The following is an 18,107-nucleotide window of genomic DNA, read 5'->3' as shown; positions in this document are numbered from 1 at the left end:
CTCACAAGATGCTGAGCGATCATGTGTGGACTACAGAGGGTCATACTCGGCTCATTGCCATTGCTCTGCATCCACACAGCGTTTGCCTGTGAACTATTGGGCCGGTTTGACATGCCTAGTTTGTTCAAGGCAGGGGATGTCATGATAGGGGGCATTTTCCCTGTATTCAACAAACAAGAGAACAGCAATACCTCTTTTGTGAAGGAGCCTGCTGAAGTGAAGTGTGCTGGGTAAGTGTGCCACCTGTCTGTACCATGAGATAACGGTTGTGTGTCTCTCTCATACTGCATGTCTGTTCATTCTGATTATTAACTCATTTTCTGACCTTTTCTCCTCCTGAAAACCTGCTCTGGCAGATTTGACTTGCGGGCCTTTCGCTGGACCCAAGTGATGATGTTTGCGATTGATGAAATAAACAAAGACAGTAGTCTACTGCCCAACGTATCCCTAGGCTACAGGATCCTTGATTCGTGTGCATCTCCCACCAATACTTTACGGGCTGCTCTGACGTTGGTTAGCATGCCAGAGGAGATAGAGCCTACTGCCCCATGCCTTCCTCCTATATCTGCCCTTATAGCTGAATCAGGCTCCTCTCAGTCCCTGGCTTTGGCTGGAACACTGGGACCATTCAGAGTGCCAATGGTAAGGGGCAAAGGGCCGAATGCTTCATTTGTGATGGGGTGTCTAGCTAAATTGAAAAGATGTACAATACTGATGTACTTGATAGCCTGTAATGTTTGCATGCCAGGTGTGTGATGTGTTATCATAATTGCAAAGCTTAACCAAAATAATACCCGGAGTAAAGATAGAAAATATTTTCATTGACTTTCTTCTTCATTCTTCATAATTGTTTTATATTTTCTGCATTTTATCAGGTCAGTTACTTCTCTACATGTGCATGTCTGAGTGATAAAGCTAAATACCCCACATTCTTCCGCACCATCCCCAGTGACTACCACCAGGCTAAGGCTTTAGCAGCCCTGGTCAAGCACTTCGGCTGGACTTGGATTGGGGCAATACAGTCCGATAATGACTATGGCCGGAATGGGGTCCTAGCCTTCACTGAAGAGGTACAAAAACTTGGGGTTTGCATTGCGTTCGTTGGGACAGTGTTACGAACCTACCCAAGCAGTAGAATCCTTGATGTGGTGGACATGATCAAACAATCAACAGTCAAAGTCATCCTGTCATTTGTTCCCGAGGGGGATCTTTACCCGCTGATGAGGGAGGTGGTGAGACAGAATATAACGCACATTCAGTGGATCGCCAGCGAGGCCTGGATCACTGCAGCCCGGCCCTCCACCCCAGAAATATACAGCTCCTTCGGTGGGACCATAGGATTTGGGGTGCGGAAGATGGCCATCCCAAAACTACGGCACTTTCTCATGGGCATCAGTCCCTACACAGATCCAAAGGCTGCCTTTGTGAGGGATTTCTGGGAGAAGATAGTAGGTTGTCAGCCTCTCTCAACCGGTGAGCCCTCAGGCTCTGAGAGGGGCAGTAATATGTGTACTGGAGCGGAGACACTTGTGGACTCACAGGATCTGTTCTTCAATGTCACACAGCTGAGAGTGTCTTATAACGTGTATAAGGCAGTGTATGCTGTTGCACACGCCATTAATCGCTTAATATTTTGCAAAAAAGAAGGGGAAAGCCAGATGAGACCGTGTGTGAATCTATCACAGATACAGCCTACTGAGGTGAGCTTGGAGGGGGGGCTTTGGCTTCTTTCTTGTCCTACTGCTATTCATGCAATAACATTCATCTTTCTCCATCTTCTCATCGTCAGGTCAGTGATCATCTGAAGACTGTGCATTTCATAAATCAATTTGGTGAGGCTGTGTTCTTTGACGCAAATGGAGACCCCCCTGCCGCATATGACATCATCAACTGGCAGCTGAGGGCAGGTCAGGTGCAGCATGTGACTGTGGGCCAGTTTGGCTTAGCTGCTAACAAGGCCTACGAACTCAGCATCCAGGAAGATAACATAGTTTGGAGGACAGGGAAATCGGTAGCTACAGCAACACACATTTTACTGAATATTTGAGGTAGAAATATCCATTACCATTATTTATTTATTTACTGTATTTGCATGGAAAATTGCTAACATGCTATTTACTTTCCTCATTAGATTCCTGTAGCAGTGTGCTCTCAAATCTGTCCTGTTGGAACCAGAAAAGCCCAAATCAAAGGAAAACCTGTCTGCTGTTTTGACTGCATCCCCTGTGCTGATGGGACAATAGCCAACACAACAGGTAGGCCTACATTCAACACACTGGAATGGAATATCAGCAGGTAGGCCTACATTGAACACACTGGAATATCACACAACATTGTACAGTATATCACCATCATAATATTATAATTATATGTTCCAAATTATGTTAATTTGTGACTGAAGATAAAAGTACTGCATAAGGACAATTACCCACAGTCAAAATGAAAACTAAACGTTTTTTAAAAACTTAATTATAGTTTAATGAACTATAAGCTGGTCTTGTGTGTGAGTTATTCAGGAGCAGCAGACTGCAGCCCCTGTCCACAGGAGTACTGGTCCAACGACGGGAGGGACCAATGCATCCTGAAAACAGTCGAGTTCCTGTCTTACCACGAACCAATGGGGATCGCCCTTACCATGGTGTCCCTGCTCGGAGCCTGCCTGTCATTTGCCACCGTGCTGGTGTTCATCACCTATAAGGACACACCAGTGGTCAAAGCCAGTAACTCTGAGCTGAGCTCTCTACTGCTGTTCTCTCTCTTCCTGTGCTTCCTCTGTCCCCTCACCTTCATCGGCAGGCCCACCGCCTGGACCTGCATGCTGCGCCACACCGCCTTCGGGGTGACCTTTGCCCTCTGCATCTCCTGCATGCTGGGCAAGACTATTGTGGTGGTAACAGCCTTCAGGTCTACCCTGCCCAGCAACAACATGGCGGGGAAGTTTGGGCCCTCCCAGCAGAGGATCATCGTGTGCTCCTGCACGGTGGTTCAGGTATTTATCTGTGTGCTCTGGCTAAACCTGAACCCACCTTACCCTCACAGGGACTTCAGATTTAGTCAAAGAAAGATCGTTCTAGAATGTAACACTGGTTCCGAGGCTGCGTTCTATGCAGTGTTGGGATATATAGGTATTCTTGCAGGGATATGCTTGGTTCTGGCTTTTCTGTCTCGGAAGCTGCCTGATAACTTCAACGAGGCCAAATTCATCACCTTCAGCATGCTCATATTCTGTGCAGTCTGGATCACCTTTATCCCAGCTTATGTCAGCTCTCCTGGGAAGTTCACTGTAGCTGTGGAGATCTTTGCTATTTTATCTTCTGCCTTTGGATTATTGATTTGTATTTTTGCTCCAAAATGTTATATAATTTTGATCAAACCAGAGAAAAATACCAAGAAACATGTCATGGGGAAGAATTGAAACAAACACCAGTGATGTACTCAGGTTTGGTTATTGAAATCAAAAGTATGTATGCCTTGATTATTAAATTAGCTTTGCTTTCATGTAGCTAGCAGTGTAAAGAAATGTATTCTCAGATTGCTGAGTGCTAAAGAATCCCATTAGAAAAATATGTATTTTCTGTACTACACTACTTGTCAAATATATATATATATATATATATATATATATATATATATATATATATATATATATATATATATATATTTTTACATTTACATTTTAGTCATTTAGCAGACGCTCTTATCCAGAGTGATTTACAGTTAGTGAGTGCATACATTTTCATACTGGCCCCCCGTGGGAAACGAACCCACAACCCTGGCGTTGCAAGCGCCATGCTCTACCAACTGAGCTACAGGGGGTCTATATATATATGTATATACAGTTGAAGTCGGAAGTTTACATACACCTTAGCCAAATACATTTAAACTCAGTTTTTCACAATTCCTGACATTCAATCGTAGTAAAAATTCCCTGTCTTAGGTCAGTTAGAATCACCACTTTATTTTAAGAATGTGAAATGTCAGAATAATAGTAGAGAGAATTATTTATTTAAGCTTTTATTTATTTCTTCACATTCCCAGTGGGTCAGAAGTTTACATACACTCAATTAGTATTTGGTAGCATTGCCTTTAAATTGTTTAACATGGGTCAAACATTTCGGGTAGCCTTCCACAAGCTTCCCACAATAAGTTGGGTGAATTTTGGCCCATTCCACATGACAGAGCTGGTGTAACTGAGTCAGGTTTGTAGGCCTCCTTGCTCGCACACGCTTTTTCAGTTCTGCCCATTTCATTTTCTATGGGATTGAGGTCAGGGCTTTGTGATGGCCACTCCAATACCTTGACTTTGTTGTCCTTAAGCCATTTTGCCACAACTTTGGAAGTATGCTTGGTCCATTTGGAAGACCCATTTGCGACCAAGCTTTAACTTCCTGACTGATGTCTTGAGATGTTGCTTCAATATATCCACATAATTTTCCTTCCTCATGATGCCATCTATTTTGTGAAGTGCACCAGTCCCACCTGCAGCAAAGCACCCCCACAGCATGATGCTGCCACCCCCGTGCTTCACGGTTGGGATGGTGTTCTTCGGCTTGCAAGACCCCCTTTTTCCTCCAAACATAACGATGGTCATTATGGCCAAACAGTTCTATTTTTGTTTCATCAGACCAGAGGGCATTTCTCCAAAAAGTACGATCTTTGTCCACATGTGCAATTGCAAACCGTAGTCTGGCTTTTTTATGGCGGTTTTGGAACAGTGGCTTCTTCCTTGCTGAGCTGCCTTTCAGGTTATGTCGATATAGGACTCGTTTTACTGTGGATATAGATACTTTTGTACCTGTTTCCTCCATTATCTTCACAATGTCCTTTGCTGTTGTTCTTGGATTGATTTGCACTTTTTGCACCAAAGTACGTTCATCTCTAGGAGACAGAACGCGTCTCCTTCCTGAGCGGTATGACGGCTGCATGGTCCCATGGTGTTTATACTTGCGTACTATTGATGATGAACGTGGTAACTTCAGGCGTTTGGAAATTGTTCCCAAGGATGAACCAGACTTGTGGAGGTCTGCAATTGTTTTTCTGAGGTCTTGGCTGATTTCTTTTGATTTTGCCATGATGTCAAGCAAAGAGGCACTGAGTTTGAAGGTAGGCCTTGAAATACATCCACAGGTATACCTCCAATTGACTCAAATGATGTCAATTAGCCTATCAGAAGCTTCTAAAGCCATGACATCATTTTCTGGAATTTTCCAAGCTGTTTAAAGGCACAGTCAACTTAGTGTATGTAAACTTCTGACCCACTGGAATTGTGATACTGTGAAATAATCTGTCTGTAAACAATTGTTGGAAAGATTACTTGTGTCATGCACAAATTAGATGTCCTAACCGACTTGCCAAAATGATAGTTTGTTAATAAGACATTTGTGGAGTGGTTGAAAAACAGATTTTAATGACTCCAACCCAGGGGCGGTGTGTTCATTAGGGCGATATGGGCGACGCACTGCCAAACGGGAAAAGCAAGGGATTTTTTTTCTAATCAATTATATCACGGCAACAGTAGTTATCAGTGTTGTAATCTAGACGTCTGGTCTGATCTGCCACTAAATGTCCAATCAGGCTAAAGTCGTGCTTCAAATGGCCCCGCCCGTTTTGGGGCGATTTCAGTCAGGTTGAAAATCGCCCAGAAGTCTCTCATAGCCTCTCATGTAAAATCTATTTTTTTCAAATTTCAGAGCTTTCAATACAATCTCTATGGGTTTCTGAGGGCTTGCACTTACGCGCTTTCGTCATACGTAACGTAACCATGAACGTAACTAAGAAAGAGCGGGTAGCAGCATCAATCAATTCACGTACTACTATCAAGATGGCTATAGCGTTCAGTGCAACTCGATTGTCTCTTTGAAAGAAGTTCACATCAAAGAGACAATCACAAAGTGCAGGAGCGCTTTTTTGAGTTCCTTCCCATCTCGGAATCAACCTCAGTCTCAATCGCCAGTGTGCTTTTGGAGAGACTGAACGGTCTTTTGCCGACGACGTGAAAGTCAAACTCATTGCGCAAGCTTACGATGGAGCCAGTGTGATGAGGCGAGAGAAGGCAAAAGGTGCGTGAGCATTTCAAGAAAGGCCATTACGTGCATTGCTATGCGCATCAGCTGAATTTGATCATGCAGCAAGCTAAAAAGTAACTAGTAAACTAGTCCTCAGCATGCCTGATTTCAATGAGAAAGTCATTGACCGCTTTGCTGCATTGAAAGAGAGAAGAGAACAGTTTCAGTACAAGTAATGTAGCCTCTCTCTCTCTTTGTCCCTCCCTGTCTGTCTCTTTAACACACACACGCCCAAATCAGTTCACAGTTGATGTTGTTTAAAATAGTTATTTTTCATTTTTTAAAAAGTAAACAATTTTTTTACAAATCTATACAATTGGCCAGAATATGGTTGTTCATATTTACAAAGCCATACAGATAGCTGTGTTTACCTTTTCTAGAAATTATTTTCAAATTCTGTTTTCAGGCAAAATGTCTATCACTGTTCATTTTCACAAATCTATACAAGAGGGCAGAATATGGAAGTCTATAAAAATTTCTTATTACCAATAACTTGCATCAATGTTTTCAGTAGCCTCTATCAAAAGCTCCTGCTTGCTCAGGTGCACATATTTCCAATTCAACCATGAGGCCTTTTTGAAGCAAGTAATGTGTATATCAGTATTGACTTATATGCTGCCCCTGTCTTCATGTTGTTGCTGGACATATATTTTTTAAAATGTGTGTAGGTCACCTAAATCATCAGAAAAATTGCCCCCCCTGAGAATTTTTTCAGGAGCCGCCACTGCTCCAACCTAAGTTTATGTAAACTTCCGACTTCAACTATATATATATATATATATATATATATATATATATATATATATATATATATATATATATATATATATATATATATATGCATAGCTTATCCTTTTCATTTCTCCTGCTGCTGCTAATCTATGGAAGATGTTTTATCACATTCAGCATGAATGACTACTAGTCAGTCTTCTATGTACTACTTGTTTTATTCCTGTATATACTTGTTTTACCAAGATGTGAGCAGATAAGTCAAATGCTAATAAATAACTAATCATAAAATCTCATTAAGATTGTCTGGTTTTATTTTTAAATAAAGAGCAACATGTACATTTATTCTGTTTCGTATAATGTCATGCAACTTCTTCCTAGCCTAAGATAAATATGTAACATATTATACATGGTCAATATTGCACATAACTCAGTGGCGAATGTATTATAAACTTGTATGACTTTTATTACTAATAAAATAAACTATATATACAAAAATATGTAGACACCCCTTCAAATTAGTGGATTCAGCTATTTCAGCCACAACCGTTGCTGACAGGTGTATAAAATCGAGAACACAGCCATGCAATCTCCATAGACAAACATTGGCCGTATAATGGCCTTACTGAAGAGCTCAGTAAACTTTCAACGTGGCACCCCCAAAGAATGCCACCTTTCCAACAAGTCAGTTAGTCAAAGCTGCCCCGGTCAACTGTAAGTGCAATTATTGGGAAGTGGAAACGTCTAGGAGCAACAACGGCTCAGCCGTGAAGTGGTAGGCCACACAAGCTCACAGAACACGACCGCCAAGTGCTGTCCTCGGTTGCAACACTCACTCCTGAGTTCCAAACTGCCTCTGGAAGCAATGTCAGCACACTAACTTTTCCAAGCGTCGGCTGGAGTGGTGTAAAGCTTGCCGCCATTGGACTGGAGCAGTGGAAACACTTAACCATCTGGCAGTAGTTTAAAGAATCTGACAGAGAGACGAGAGAACACTGTTCTTTAGTTCTGACCAATGACTGGTGAGAAAGGAGGGAAATAAGGGAAAACACACCAGTTTGACTGCTGACCTCCCCCTCAGCACAGGGGATGCAGTCGGAGCAGCAGACAGGCTCCCCCTTCCTCCTGGCTACACGGGTGCCTGGGGGACAGCTCCCACTGCACACTGGGCGAGCTGCCTGGGGGGGCAGAGGGGCACCACTCAGATATACTGATTGCATGTATTAAGGGGTGTGTAAGGACGCTTTTCAAACTAGCCAAATGTAGTTTATAAAATGCCAACTTGATATTCTCCAGTGACGTTAAGAAGACAACAGAGAACAGACTGAGAAGTAAACGTAGAACTAAGCACCTAGACTGTGATATCGGGCTGCTTTCCCACAGGCCACTGAATCACTGAGTAATTAAACGTAGAACTAAGCACCTAGACTGTGATATTGGGCTGCTTTCCCACAGGCCACTGAATCACTGAGTCATTAAACGTAGAACTAAGCACCTAGACTGTGATATTGGGCTGCTTTCCCACAGGCCACTGAATCACTGAGTAATTAAACGTAGAACTAAGCACCTAGACTGTGATATTGGGCTGCTTTCCCACAGGCCACTGAATCACTGAGTCATTAAACGTAGAACTAAGAACCTAGACTGTGATATCAGTCACACCTGCTTTCCCACAGGCCACTGAATCACTGAGTCAATTATGACCAGGTCTCGGCCATCGGCCAATGAGGTGTCATAGAACCCCACTTTGACGAATCACAGGGAGCCATCCTGCCCACTCTGCCAGTTCATGAGGTCATAGGAAGCGATGGGGTCACCGTTGTGGTCAAAGCTGACCTCCTCCCCGAGTGTGGAAAACTTCACCTGCTTCATGTAATGGAGTAGCTGGGGAGAGAGGAGTGGAGAGGGTGAGACAAGAAACGATACACTCTACTCCACCTACTGGTGTGTGTGTGTGTGTGTGTGTGTGTGTCTGCATGCATGTGAATGAGAAACAGGGATTGATATCTATTCAGCAATACTGAGCAGAGTATCTTCAGCTATAGAGTCACCTGCCATGGTTTAACATGCATTGGGTCCCCACAGGTGCCATTGATAAAAGGCCCCTGGCCAGCGACACAGTTGGTCATATGCTGCAGGGCGTGGGCGATGAGATACACAGCCATAGACATGTTATATGACACTCTGAGCTGGCTCACATCAGCATTAGGGTGTGTACTCATCCCCCGACCCTCACATCCCTTACAGGGTTCTCTGTCCAGGTAACTGACAAAGTGATATTGTGTGTTTAAGGATCCGTTCACTCTACAGTTGAATGTTTCTTCCGAGAACTCTGCCAGGAATGCCGACTGACGTCTGTGGGACGTTCCAAGTCTGGTCAGGAAGTCCTTGAGCCTGTGAATAACATCAGCCTTCCGTATGCCAAATCCCAGTGTTTCCGTCAGGATATTTCCAAACTCTAGCCCCAGGGACTTGGCGATGGCCTAGGCCTCTCTGGTGATCAGCTGCAGCCAGGTGAATTTCTGATGCCGACACTCCCTCAGGACACTCCAAAGCTCTGACACTCCCTCAAGCCACTCTCTCAGGACACTCCAAAGCTCTGACACTCCCTCAAGCCACTCCCTCAGGACACTCCAAAGCTCCTACACTCCCTCAGGACACTCCCTCAGGACACTCCGAAGCTCCAAAACTCCCTCAGGACACTCCCTTAGGACACTCCGAAGCTCCAAAACTCCCTCAGGACACTCCCTTAGGACACTCCGAAGCTCTGACACTCCCTCAGGACACTCCCTCAAGCCACTCTCTCAGGACACTCCGAAGCTCCAAAACTCCCTCAGGACACTCCCTTAGGACACTCCGAAGCTCTGACACTCCCTCAGGACACTCCCTCAAGCCACTCTCTCAGGACACTCCGAAGCTCCAAAACTCCCTCAGGACACTCCCTTAGGACACTCCGAAGCTCCTACACTCCCTCAGGACACTCCCTCAGGACACTCCGAAGCTCCTACTCACCAGAGAAATTCAGGAGGATTCAGGAGGACAACCCCACGGGTAACAATGACAATAATAACTAAATGTATAATCATGTGCTGCCCCACTGCCTGCTGGGTAAGGACCACTGGGTAGAAGTGGACGTAGGCTGCACACACACCATACTGGACGGACTCCTGTAGAAACAACTGGATGGCAAAGCGGGCATAGTCAGACTCCACCCTGATGACGCCCACCCAGGTCCAATGGAAGTAGCATACCAGGCGAGCCAGGGCATGTATCTGAAAGGGATCGGTGGGCATGGTGCGCATGAACGTAGGGAACTGCTTCTGGTCAGTCAGACAGCTGCAGGACGCAAAGTAGCTCACCTGAAAGAAGAGGGAACAGCAGTTTAATGGTGTACTCTGTAAGATGTCCTCAAGCATTGCGTAGAGCTTTTAATATTTATGATATACAGGCATATGTAGCAGTCAAAGTACTAAATTACATGACTTTTTATATATAACATTTGAAGATATTAAATAACGTGTCCTGCCAAAGTAAAAATACAGTACAGATGTGGGATGTTCATTTGTCCAGTATTGTCACAGCAAAATAATCCTGCAGCAACAGAATTGGAACATTTAGTCCATAATGTTGCTTGATCAGTGGTCAGGCTATTAGCTGGCCCAAATTAGCCTCCATGAAAAGTGCAATACTGTTAATATTACCATGTGTAGGTGCGGGTTTTCAGTGAATTTATGTAAATTACAAAGCTAATATGCATTTCCTGCGGAACAGGAAAATTCTCAGCAACAAAAGAGTGAACAAATTAAGATCCCTTATCTGTATATTATGATCTGCAAGCCAGTCCAAAGCAGAGAGAACAGCAGGTTAAAGGTGCACTCTGTAAGATATACTCAAACATTGCATATAGCCCTTAATATTCACGTAGCAGTCAAGGAAAGCAATTCCATTGAAATTATGTCACAGAGGACACAGGACTACAGTGGAGAGGGAACAAGCCACCAAGAACCACATCTCCCTCCTGATGAAGCTGCTCGTCTCCTCCTCTCCAAGGAAAGTGCCACCGTCCTGGACTGTGGCAGAGCAAACCCTGCTGGCCCACAGGAGAAGGCCCAGCAGCAGGAGTGTGTGCAGAGAGGTGTATCATGGCAGGCGGAGAGTGGATGTATGATGTGAGATCAGTAAGGGCTTCCAGTCCTCGTCAAACCCCTGTGGGGTAGGACGCTTGGTCCCTATATAGAACCCCAGAAACCTGGTTGTGATGACATCACTGCAGACAAAGTCCTACTTTCCCTTTTTCTTACAGCAGGGCATTCTCTACTGAGTGGATCTTAACGCTAGAATCCTTAGTTGAAACAATAACAAAGCTACACCCCACCTCTGTTTTGGTAAAAAAAAAAAAAAAGCTGAGGGATGTGCCTGGAGAAATGTAACCACTATCAAATTAATAGACATGGCTATGGATTTAATGACCGCCCATCCATGGGATCAACACGATAGTTTTTACCGTGTTTTGAGGCTATACAGTGTTTGTTTACATTGTTTACAAACATTGGAGTAAACTGAGCTTATATTTTGGGTTCTGACGGGGTTTCGACAGTTGAACTCATGAGGCATTTATAAGTTATAGTCTTCTAGAATTAAATGGGTGTACAGTATTTCAGTAATTTCTGTACCACATTTTCAAAACCAGATTTCCTGTTCAACAGTAGGTGGCAGTATATGCACTGCATTAGAGCAAAGCTCTGCCGTATCGTCTCTGTGTGATGTGATGTCACTACGATTGATAACAGCCCATCAATAAAATATTATTTGTATATAGGCCTCCTACTAAAATATTAAGAAAACAATTACAATCACTTAAAACACAGTGTGAAGTGTGATATATTGAGTGGGATTCTTATTACCTATCACACATACTGTCTGCCATAAAAGTCCCAATTTAACCAGATGAAATGATAACGAGACCAGAACAACCTGAAGAGTCCATCTATACTGGACCAGTCTGTCTGGGAGGATATCAGTCCGTCTATATTGGACCAGTCTGTGTGGGAGGATATCAGTCCGTCTATATTGGACCAGTCTGTGTGGGAGGATATCAGTCCGTCTATATTGGACCAGTCTGTCTGGGAGGATATCAGTCCGTCTATATTGGACCAGTCTGTGTGGGAGGATATCAGTCCATCTATACTGGACCAATCTGTCTGGGAGGATATGAGTCCATCTCCGACCATCTTGTCTATGTGCAGGAGGATTTCTCTCCATCTATCGGAGCAGTCTGAGGATGTCTCTTCTTCTGTGGTGGTCCCTGTACTGCCCCGTCTCCATTTCCCCTCTGACATAATCCACCTCTACCCAGCCCACCCGCTACCTGCAGGTGGCCTGGGTTCTTAGCCCAGGGTGACTTCATGATGGTGGGATCTTTCCCCTACACTACAGGGTGGCGCTGCCTGGCACGGACTACACCGACCAGCCCCTGGCAGCACGGTGTCAAGGGTGAGCTGAGTCACAGGGGGGTCTAGATGTGTAGCTCAAGTCCTATTGAAATAAAAAAAAGAGTGGGTGGAGGATAGGTTCTGATTGTCACATCCCATTGAAACATTCAGGGCATTTTCAGGATGTTTAACCCCTACTCTGCACTCAAGTCTACTGGATTGTCCTCTTCTTAATGAATACACCCCTGGCAGTTATGTGTCAATTAATAATTAAAGTGGGGAAAAAGCATATAATTATGTAAATAACTAAACAGATTTTGGTGAGTCAACAAATGTAATTAGATGGAGTTAAAGATTGAGACAAATATTTTTCCTCTTGTCAGCTCCAGCAATATCTCCAGGACGTGTCCTTAACTGTATCTGGAGAAAAAGTGAACTTTGACCAGAAAGGGGATGCCATTCTGTCCTATGACCTCATCAACTGGCAGTGGGGTTCAGGTGGGAACATGGAGTTCATCAACGTGGGTGTGTTCAACGGAACAAATGACTCTGGGATGGAGCTGGTGATCCAGGAAGAGAAGATAGTGTGGGCAGGGCATGAGAGCAAGGCAAGCTGCTCACACTGTGTATTTAACCACATCAGATGCCAACTGTTGACGTTCTGTAGAGAGACCTTGATGTAATTGCCTCTGCATGGTTTATTTGTCCTGAAATATTTTGGGTTTCTCCAAAGCTTGTATTGCAGGTAATCCACTTTACGAGTTCCAATGCTTGATTTCATTTTCTTATTCTCTAACCATATTGAGTGCCTACTAATGGCTGGAATAATATGAGTATTGAGGTAGCAGGAAAATACAGCAGGAAAATACAGCAGGAAAATACAGCAGGAAAATACAGCACGAAAATACAGCACGAAAATACAGCAGGCCTACAGAAAGTCTGAACATATTGGTCTTTGTTGTGTTCAGGTAGTGGTCTCGTGTGCAGTGCCAGTTATGCTCCAGGATCCAGGAAGGCTGTCCATGTGCAGGACTCTGATATATCCTGATCAACAGAATGACTTATATATAGACTAGTAATCAGACAGGTGAGGACTCTGATTTATCCTGATCAACAGAATGACTTATATATAGACTAGTAATCAGACAGGTGAGGACTCTGATTTATCCTGATCAACAGAATGACTTATATATAGACTAGTAATCAGACAGGTGAGGACTCTGATTTATCCTGATCAACAGAACGACTTATATATAGACTAGTAATCAGACAGGTGAGGACTCTGATTTATCCTGATCAACAGAATGACTTATATATAGACTAGTAATCAGACAGGTGAGGACTCTGATATATCCTGATCAACAGAATGACTTATATATAGACCAGTAATCAGACAGGTGAGGACTCTGATTTATCCTGATCAACAGAATGACTTATATATAGACTAGTAATCAGACAGGTGAGGACTCTGATTTATCCTGATCAACAGAATGACTTATATATAGACTAGTAATCAGACAGGTGAGGACTCTGATATATCCTGATCAATAGAATGACTTATATATAGACTAGTAATCAGACAGGTGAGGACTCTGATATATCCTGATCAATAGAATGACTTATATATAGACTAGTAATCAGACAGGTGAGGACTCTGATTTATCCTGATCAACAGAATGACTTATATATAGACTAGTAATCAGACAGGTGAGGACTCTGATTTATCCTGATCAACAGAATGACTTATATATAGACTAGTAATCAGACAGGTGAGGACTCTGATTTATCCTGATCAACAGAATGACTTATATATAGACTAGTAATCAGACAGGTGAGGACTCTGATTTATCCTGATCAACAGAATGACTTATATATAGACTAGTAATCAGACAGGTGAGGACTCTGATTTATCCTGATCAACAGAATGACTTATATATAGACTAGTAATCAGACAGGTGAGGACTCTGATTTATCCTGATCAACAGAATGACTTATATATAGACTAGTAATCAGACAGGTGAGGACTCTGATTTATCCTGATCAACAGAATGACTTATATATAGACTAGTAATCAGACAGGTGAGGACTCTGATTTATCCTGATCAACAGAATGACTTATATATAGACTAGTAATCAGACAGGTGAGGACTCTGATATATCCTGATCAACAGAATGACTTATATGTAGACTAGTAATCAGACAGGTGAGGACTCTGATTTATCCTGATCAACAGAATGACTTTGTTTGGGAGATGTTTCAGTCTCTCTACTCTAGATCCAGTTGGAGTGCACTGTGCACATCTTCTCCATGAGTTGTGTTGATGCTGACAGAAAGGGTATTGTGTTGTCCGGCAACACGTCCTCCTCCAGTCGTCTTCTTCCTGTTTTAGTCTCTCTACTCTAGATCCAGTCTTCTTCCTGTAGCCTCCTTTAATCCTAAAAGCACCAACACACTGTCTGTCAAGCAGCAACACTTTTTATTTTATTATCCTTTTGTAACACAAGTAAATGGTTTAGATTCCCCCAAATAAGCATATATTGTAAAAAAATATATATAATACAAATTGTAGTCAAATTAGATATTTCAAAATAAACGTTTTTGTATGTTTTTCATGTTGTAAACAGATGTTTGGATCAATTTCATCCATAGCCACTTGTTATGAAAACTTGTGTGTTATTCAATCAAAGTGTTGTGTTTCTGTGATACTCAGAGAGTGTCACGACTTCCTCCGAAGCTGCCTCCTCTCGTTGTTCGGGCAGGCTTCGGCTTTCGTCGTCACTGGCCTTCTAGCCACTGCCGCTCGTCATCTCATCATTCCATTGGTTTTGTCTTGTTTATTACACACACCTGGTTCATATCCCCTCATCAGTACCTGTATAAGTGTTCCCTCTGCCCCCTTGTCTTTGTGTGTGATTGTTTATTGTGGAGGTTCGATTAGCTCGGTAGAGCTCGTTAAATTTTGTGTTGCCAGATTATTTTCACCCGTGTGCTTTGTTGTTTTCCAGTGCGCCTGTTTTCCACACTGAAGTGTTTGACGCATTGCTGTGTACTACTGTGTTTTGGAAAAAAACTTTTATTCTGTGATTTGCCCTCCTGCGCCTGACTCCTTCAAATCACTCACCACAGAGAGGATGAGAAATTGGCGATTGCGCTAATTTGATATACCGGTACGACCTAAGATGGCCACCGATATGGGCGACGTGAGAAGGGTCTTTAATCATGTCAACACCCGCAAGGCTGCGGGCCCCGACGGTATTCCAGGGCGCGTTCTCAGAGCATGCGCAGAACAGCTGGGAGGTACATTCACAGTAATTTTCAACCTCACCTTGTCCCAGTCTGTAATCCCCACATCTTTTAAGATGAACACAATCATTCCTGTTCCTAAGAACTCTAAGACTTCATGCCACAATGGCTACCACCCTGTAGCACTCACTTCTGTAATCATGAAGTGCTTTGAGAGGCTGGTTGTGGCACACATTAACTCCACCATCCCAGCCCCCTAGACCCACTCCAATTTGCATACCGCCCCAACAGATCCATAGATGATGCAATCTCAATTGCTCTCCAAACTGCCCTCACCCACCTAGATAAGAAGAATACCTATGTGAGAATGCGCTTCATTGACTACAGCTCAGCGTTCAACACCATTGTCCCCTCCAAACTCGTCACCAAGCTTAGGACTCACCTCCATCTGCAACTGGATCCTGAACTTCCTGACGGGCCGACCCCAGGTGGTGAGGGTAGGCAACATCACCTCCGCCACGCTGACCCTTAACACAGGGGCCCCACAGGGGTGTGTGCTTTGTCCCCTCCTGTACTCCCTGTTCATCCATTATCAAGTTCGCTGACGACACGACGGTGGTAGGCCTGATCACCGGTAATGATGAGTCAGCCTACAGGGAGGAGATGTTCACAAAGTTTAACTAGCGAGTTCACATTTTCAGCTTAGCCGTGCACCACTAGTATACATTCCGCCATATTAACACAGAAATCATGGTCATTTATTTTTATGGTAACTAGTTGCTTGACAATGTCCTACAATTTCAGAAGGATAAACATTTTCACAATTTACCCCTGTTGGTACTTTTAGGGTTAACCTCTGTACACCAGTCCCACTGCTGCCACCAAATGTCACTTATCTGTGGGTAACCTTATGACCGCATCCCAGGCCTGGGAACAACATCATGAATTGGCTGGGGCCCAAACAGCAGAGGGTCATCATCTTCTGCTGCACTCAGGGACATGTGCTGATCTGTGCTGCCTGGCTCATTGCTGCCCCTCCCTTGCCCTTTAGAAACACCCAGGACCAATGCTCTAAGATCATTCTGGAGTGCAGTGTGGGCTCCCAACTGGCATTCTGGTGCGTTCTGGGATACATCGGCCTCTTGGCCTGTCTATGCTTCATCCTGGCCTTTCTGGCCCGAAAACCACCGGGCAACTTCAACGAGGCCAAGTTCATATCCTTCAGCATGCTGATCTTCTGTGCCGTGTGGATCTCCTTCATCCCAGCCTACGTCAGCTCTCCTGGGAAGTACACTGTAGCTGTGGAGATATTCGCCATCTTAGCTTCCAGCTTTGGGCTGCTGTTCTGTCTGTTCGCTCCAAAGTGTTACATCATCCTCCTGAAGCCAGAGAAGAACACTAAACAACATCTCATGGGGAATAAAAAGCAGTCAATGAATAATGAAAAATGTATTGTTATATTTCTAAATGCTCCTTCAGTGCCTTCAGAAAGTATTCACACCCTTTGAATTGTTCGACATTTTGTTGTGTTATTGAGATTTAGTGTCGCTGACCTACACACAAATCCATAACGGCTCTCGCTGTATGACTGTATGGATGGATCCACAGCTTTGAAGTCAAGTGGCGAATTGCTCGCCTTGCAGCGGAATCCGGGGGTCCGACCTATGCAGGGAAGAGGATCGGCATCTACCCAGACCTGAGTGCCGAACTGCTAAAACAGCAAACTAAGCCTGAGATGCGGCTTTATCCACCCGGCAAAACGTATATTGACCTTCCAGAACACAACACACACGTTTTCCACTGCCAATGAAGCTCAATGTGATGAGTACTGAGTATACGAAGAGGCAGGACGCAAACGCAGGAATTAACAAGGTCAAGGTTTACTTAACAATGAGAAAGATAATAACAAAGTAAACGACACAAAGCTAAACAATTACACACAACATCTTCCAGAACAGTCCAGGGCTAAATAGGGGTGGTGATGAGATGATGAGGTGCAGGTGCACTGGAGGTGACTAGGGTGCGTTGGGTTTCCATTCCGGTGTTGCCGAGGTGGTGCGCTCAGACCGGTGGCTCAGTAGACCGGCGATTCAGAGCGCCGGAGGGGAGCAACGGGAGGAGACGTGACACTCAAGTCTTCTTCGATAAACACACAGAGTGGACAACTGCTGTCGGGAGACACCGACTCGACGCTGAAAACTTCGGAACACAAGAACTCGGATACCTGTGTCAACATCTGCTACCAACTAGCCAGCTAGATAGATAGCTAGCTAGGTTGCAATGGAGCCCGCTTCCTCTGGAATAGCTAACGGACATGTTTACTACGCTCTTGTCCGGGACAATCCGGAGTTACAATGCGCCAATTGTTTGCTAGTGGGGGATTACAGGAATGAGGTAGCTATGCTTAGCAAACAAATCTCAATTCTGCGCGAACTTATGGGGAAAACTCAAATTGGAACTTTCTTGTTCTCAACTCCTATGGCAGGACGCCGCTCGGGCCTAATGGATGTTTTCCCCGCCTTGTCATCTGTCCCTATCCGAATGGCCTGTGCTATCTGGAACTTGCCTGCCAAGGAAGTCGTCTCCATCTGCTTCTCCTCCTCCATCCTGTAGTTAAGTAGGTGGAGAACAGCAAGAA

General features: G+C 44.1%; 1 protein-coding gene across 1 annotated transcript; it reads left to right on the top strand.

Annotated features, from left to right (window-relative positions):
- The first annotated feature begins 21 nt into the window (after nt 1-21).
- LOC121568475 (extracellular calcium-sensing receptor) lies at nt 22-17,279 on the top strand. The gene is made up of 8 exons (XM_041879005.1): nt 22-230; nt 357-642; nt 876-1,700; nt 1,790-2,011; nt 2,132-2,255; nt 2,517-2,926; nt 16,405-16,898; nt 17,078-17,279. Exons 1-8 carry the CDS (start codon nt 22-24, stop codon nt 17,277-17,279), a joined length of 2,772 nt encoding a protein of 923 aa, XP_041734939.1.
- The last annotated feature ends 828 nt before the right edge of the window (nt 17,280-18,107 follow it).

The sequence above is a fragment of the Coregonus clupeaformis genome, chromosome 6, assembly GCF_020615455.1.
Source record: "Coregonus clupeaformis isolate EN_2021a chromosome 6, ASM2061545v1, whole genome shotgun sequence".
NCBI lineage: Eukaryota > Metazoa > Chordata > Actinopteri > Salmoniformes > Salmonidae > Coregonus > Coregonus clupeaformis.
Note: the sequence above shows the minus strand (reverse complement) of the source record. Positions and strands in the feature narration are given on the sequence as shown.

Excerpts from the sequence above, each read along its gene's own strand:
- LOC121568475 (XM_041879005.1), top strand. The coding sequence starts at position 22 with ATGTGTGGACTACAGAGGGTCATACTCGGCTCATTGCCATTGCTCTGC. Across the intron at positions 2,012-2,131 it reads TTTGGAGGACAGGGAAATCG|ATTCCTGTAGCAGTGTGCTC; the intron begins GTAGCTACAGCA and ends TTTCCTCATTAG. Across the intron at positions 2,256-2,516 it reads GACAATAGCCAACACAACAG|GAGCAGCAGACTGCAGCCCC; the intron begins GTAGGCCTACAT and ends TGAGTTATTCAG.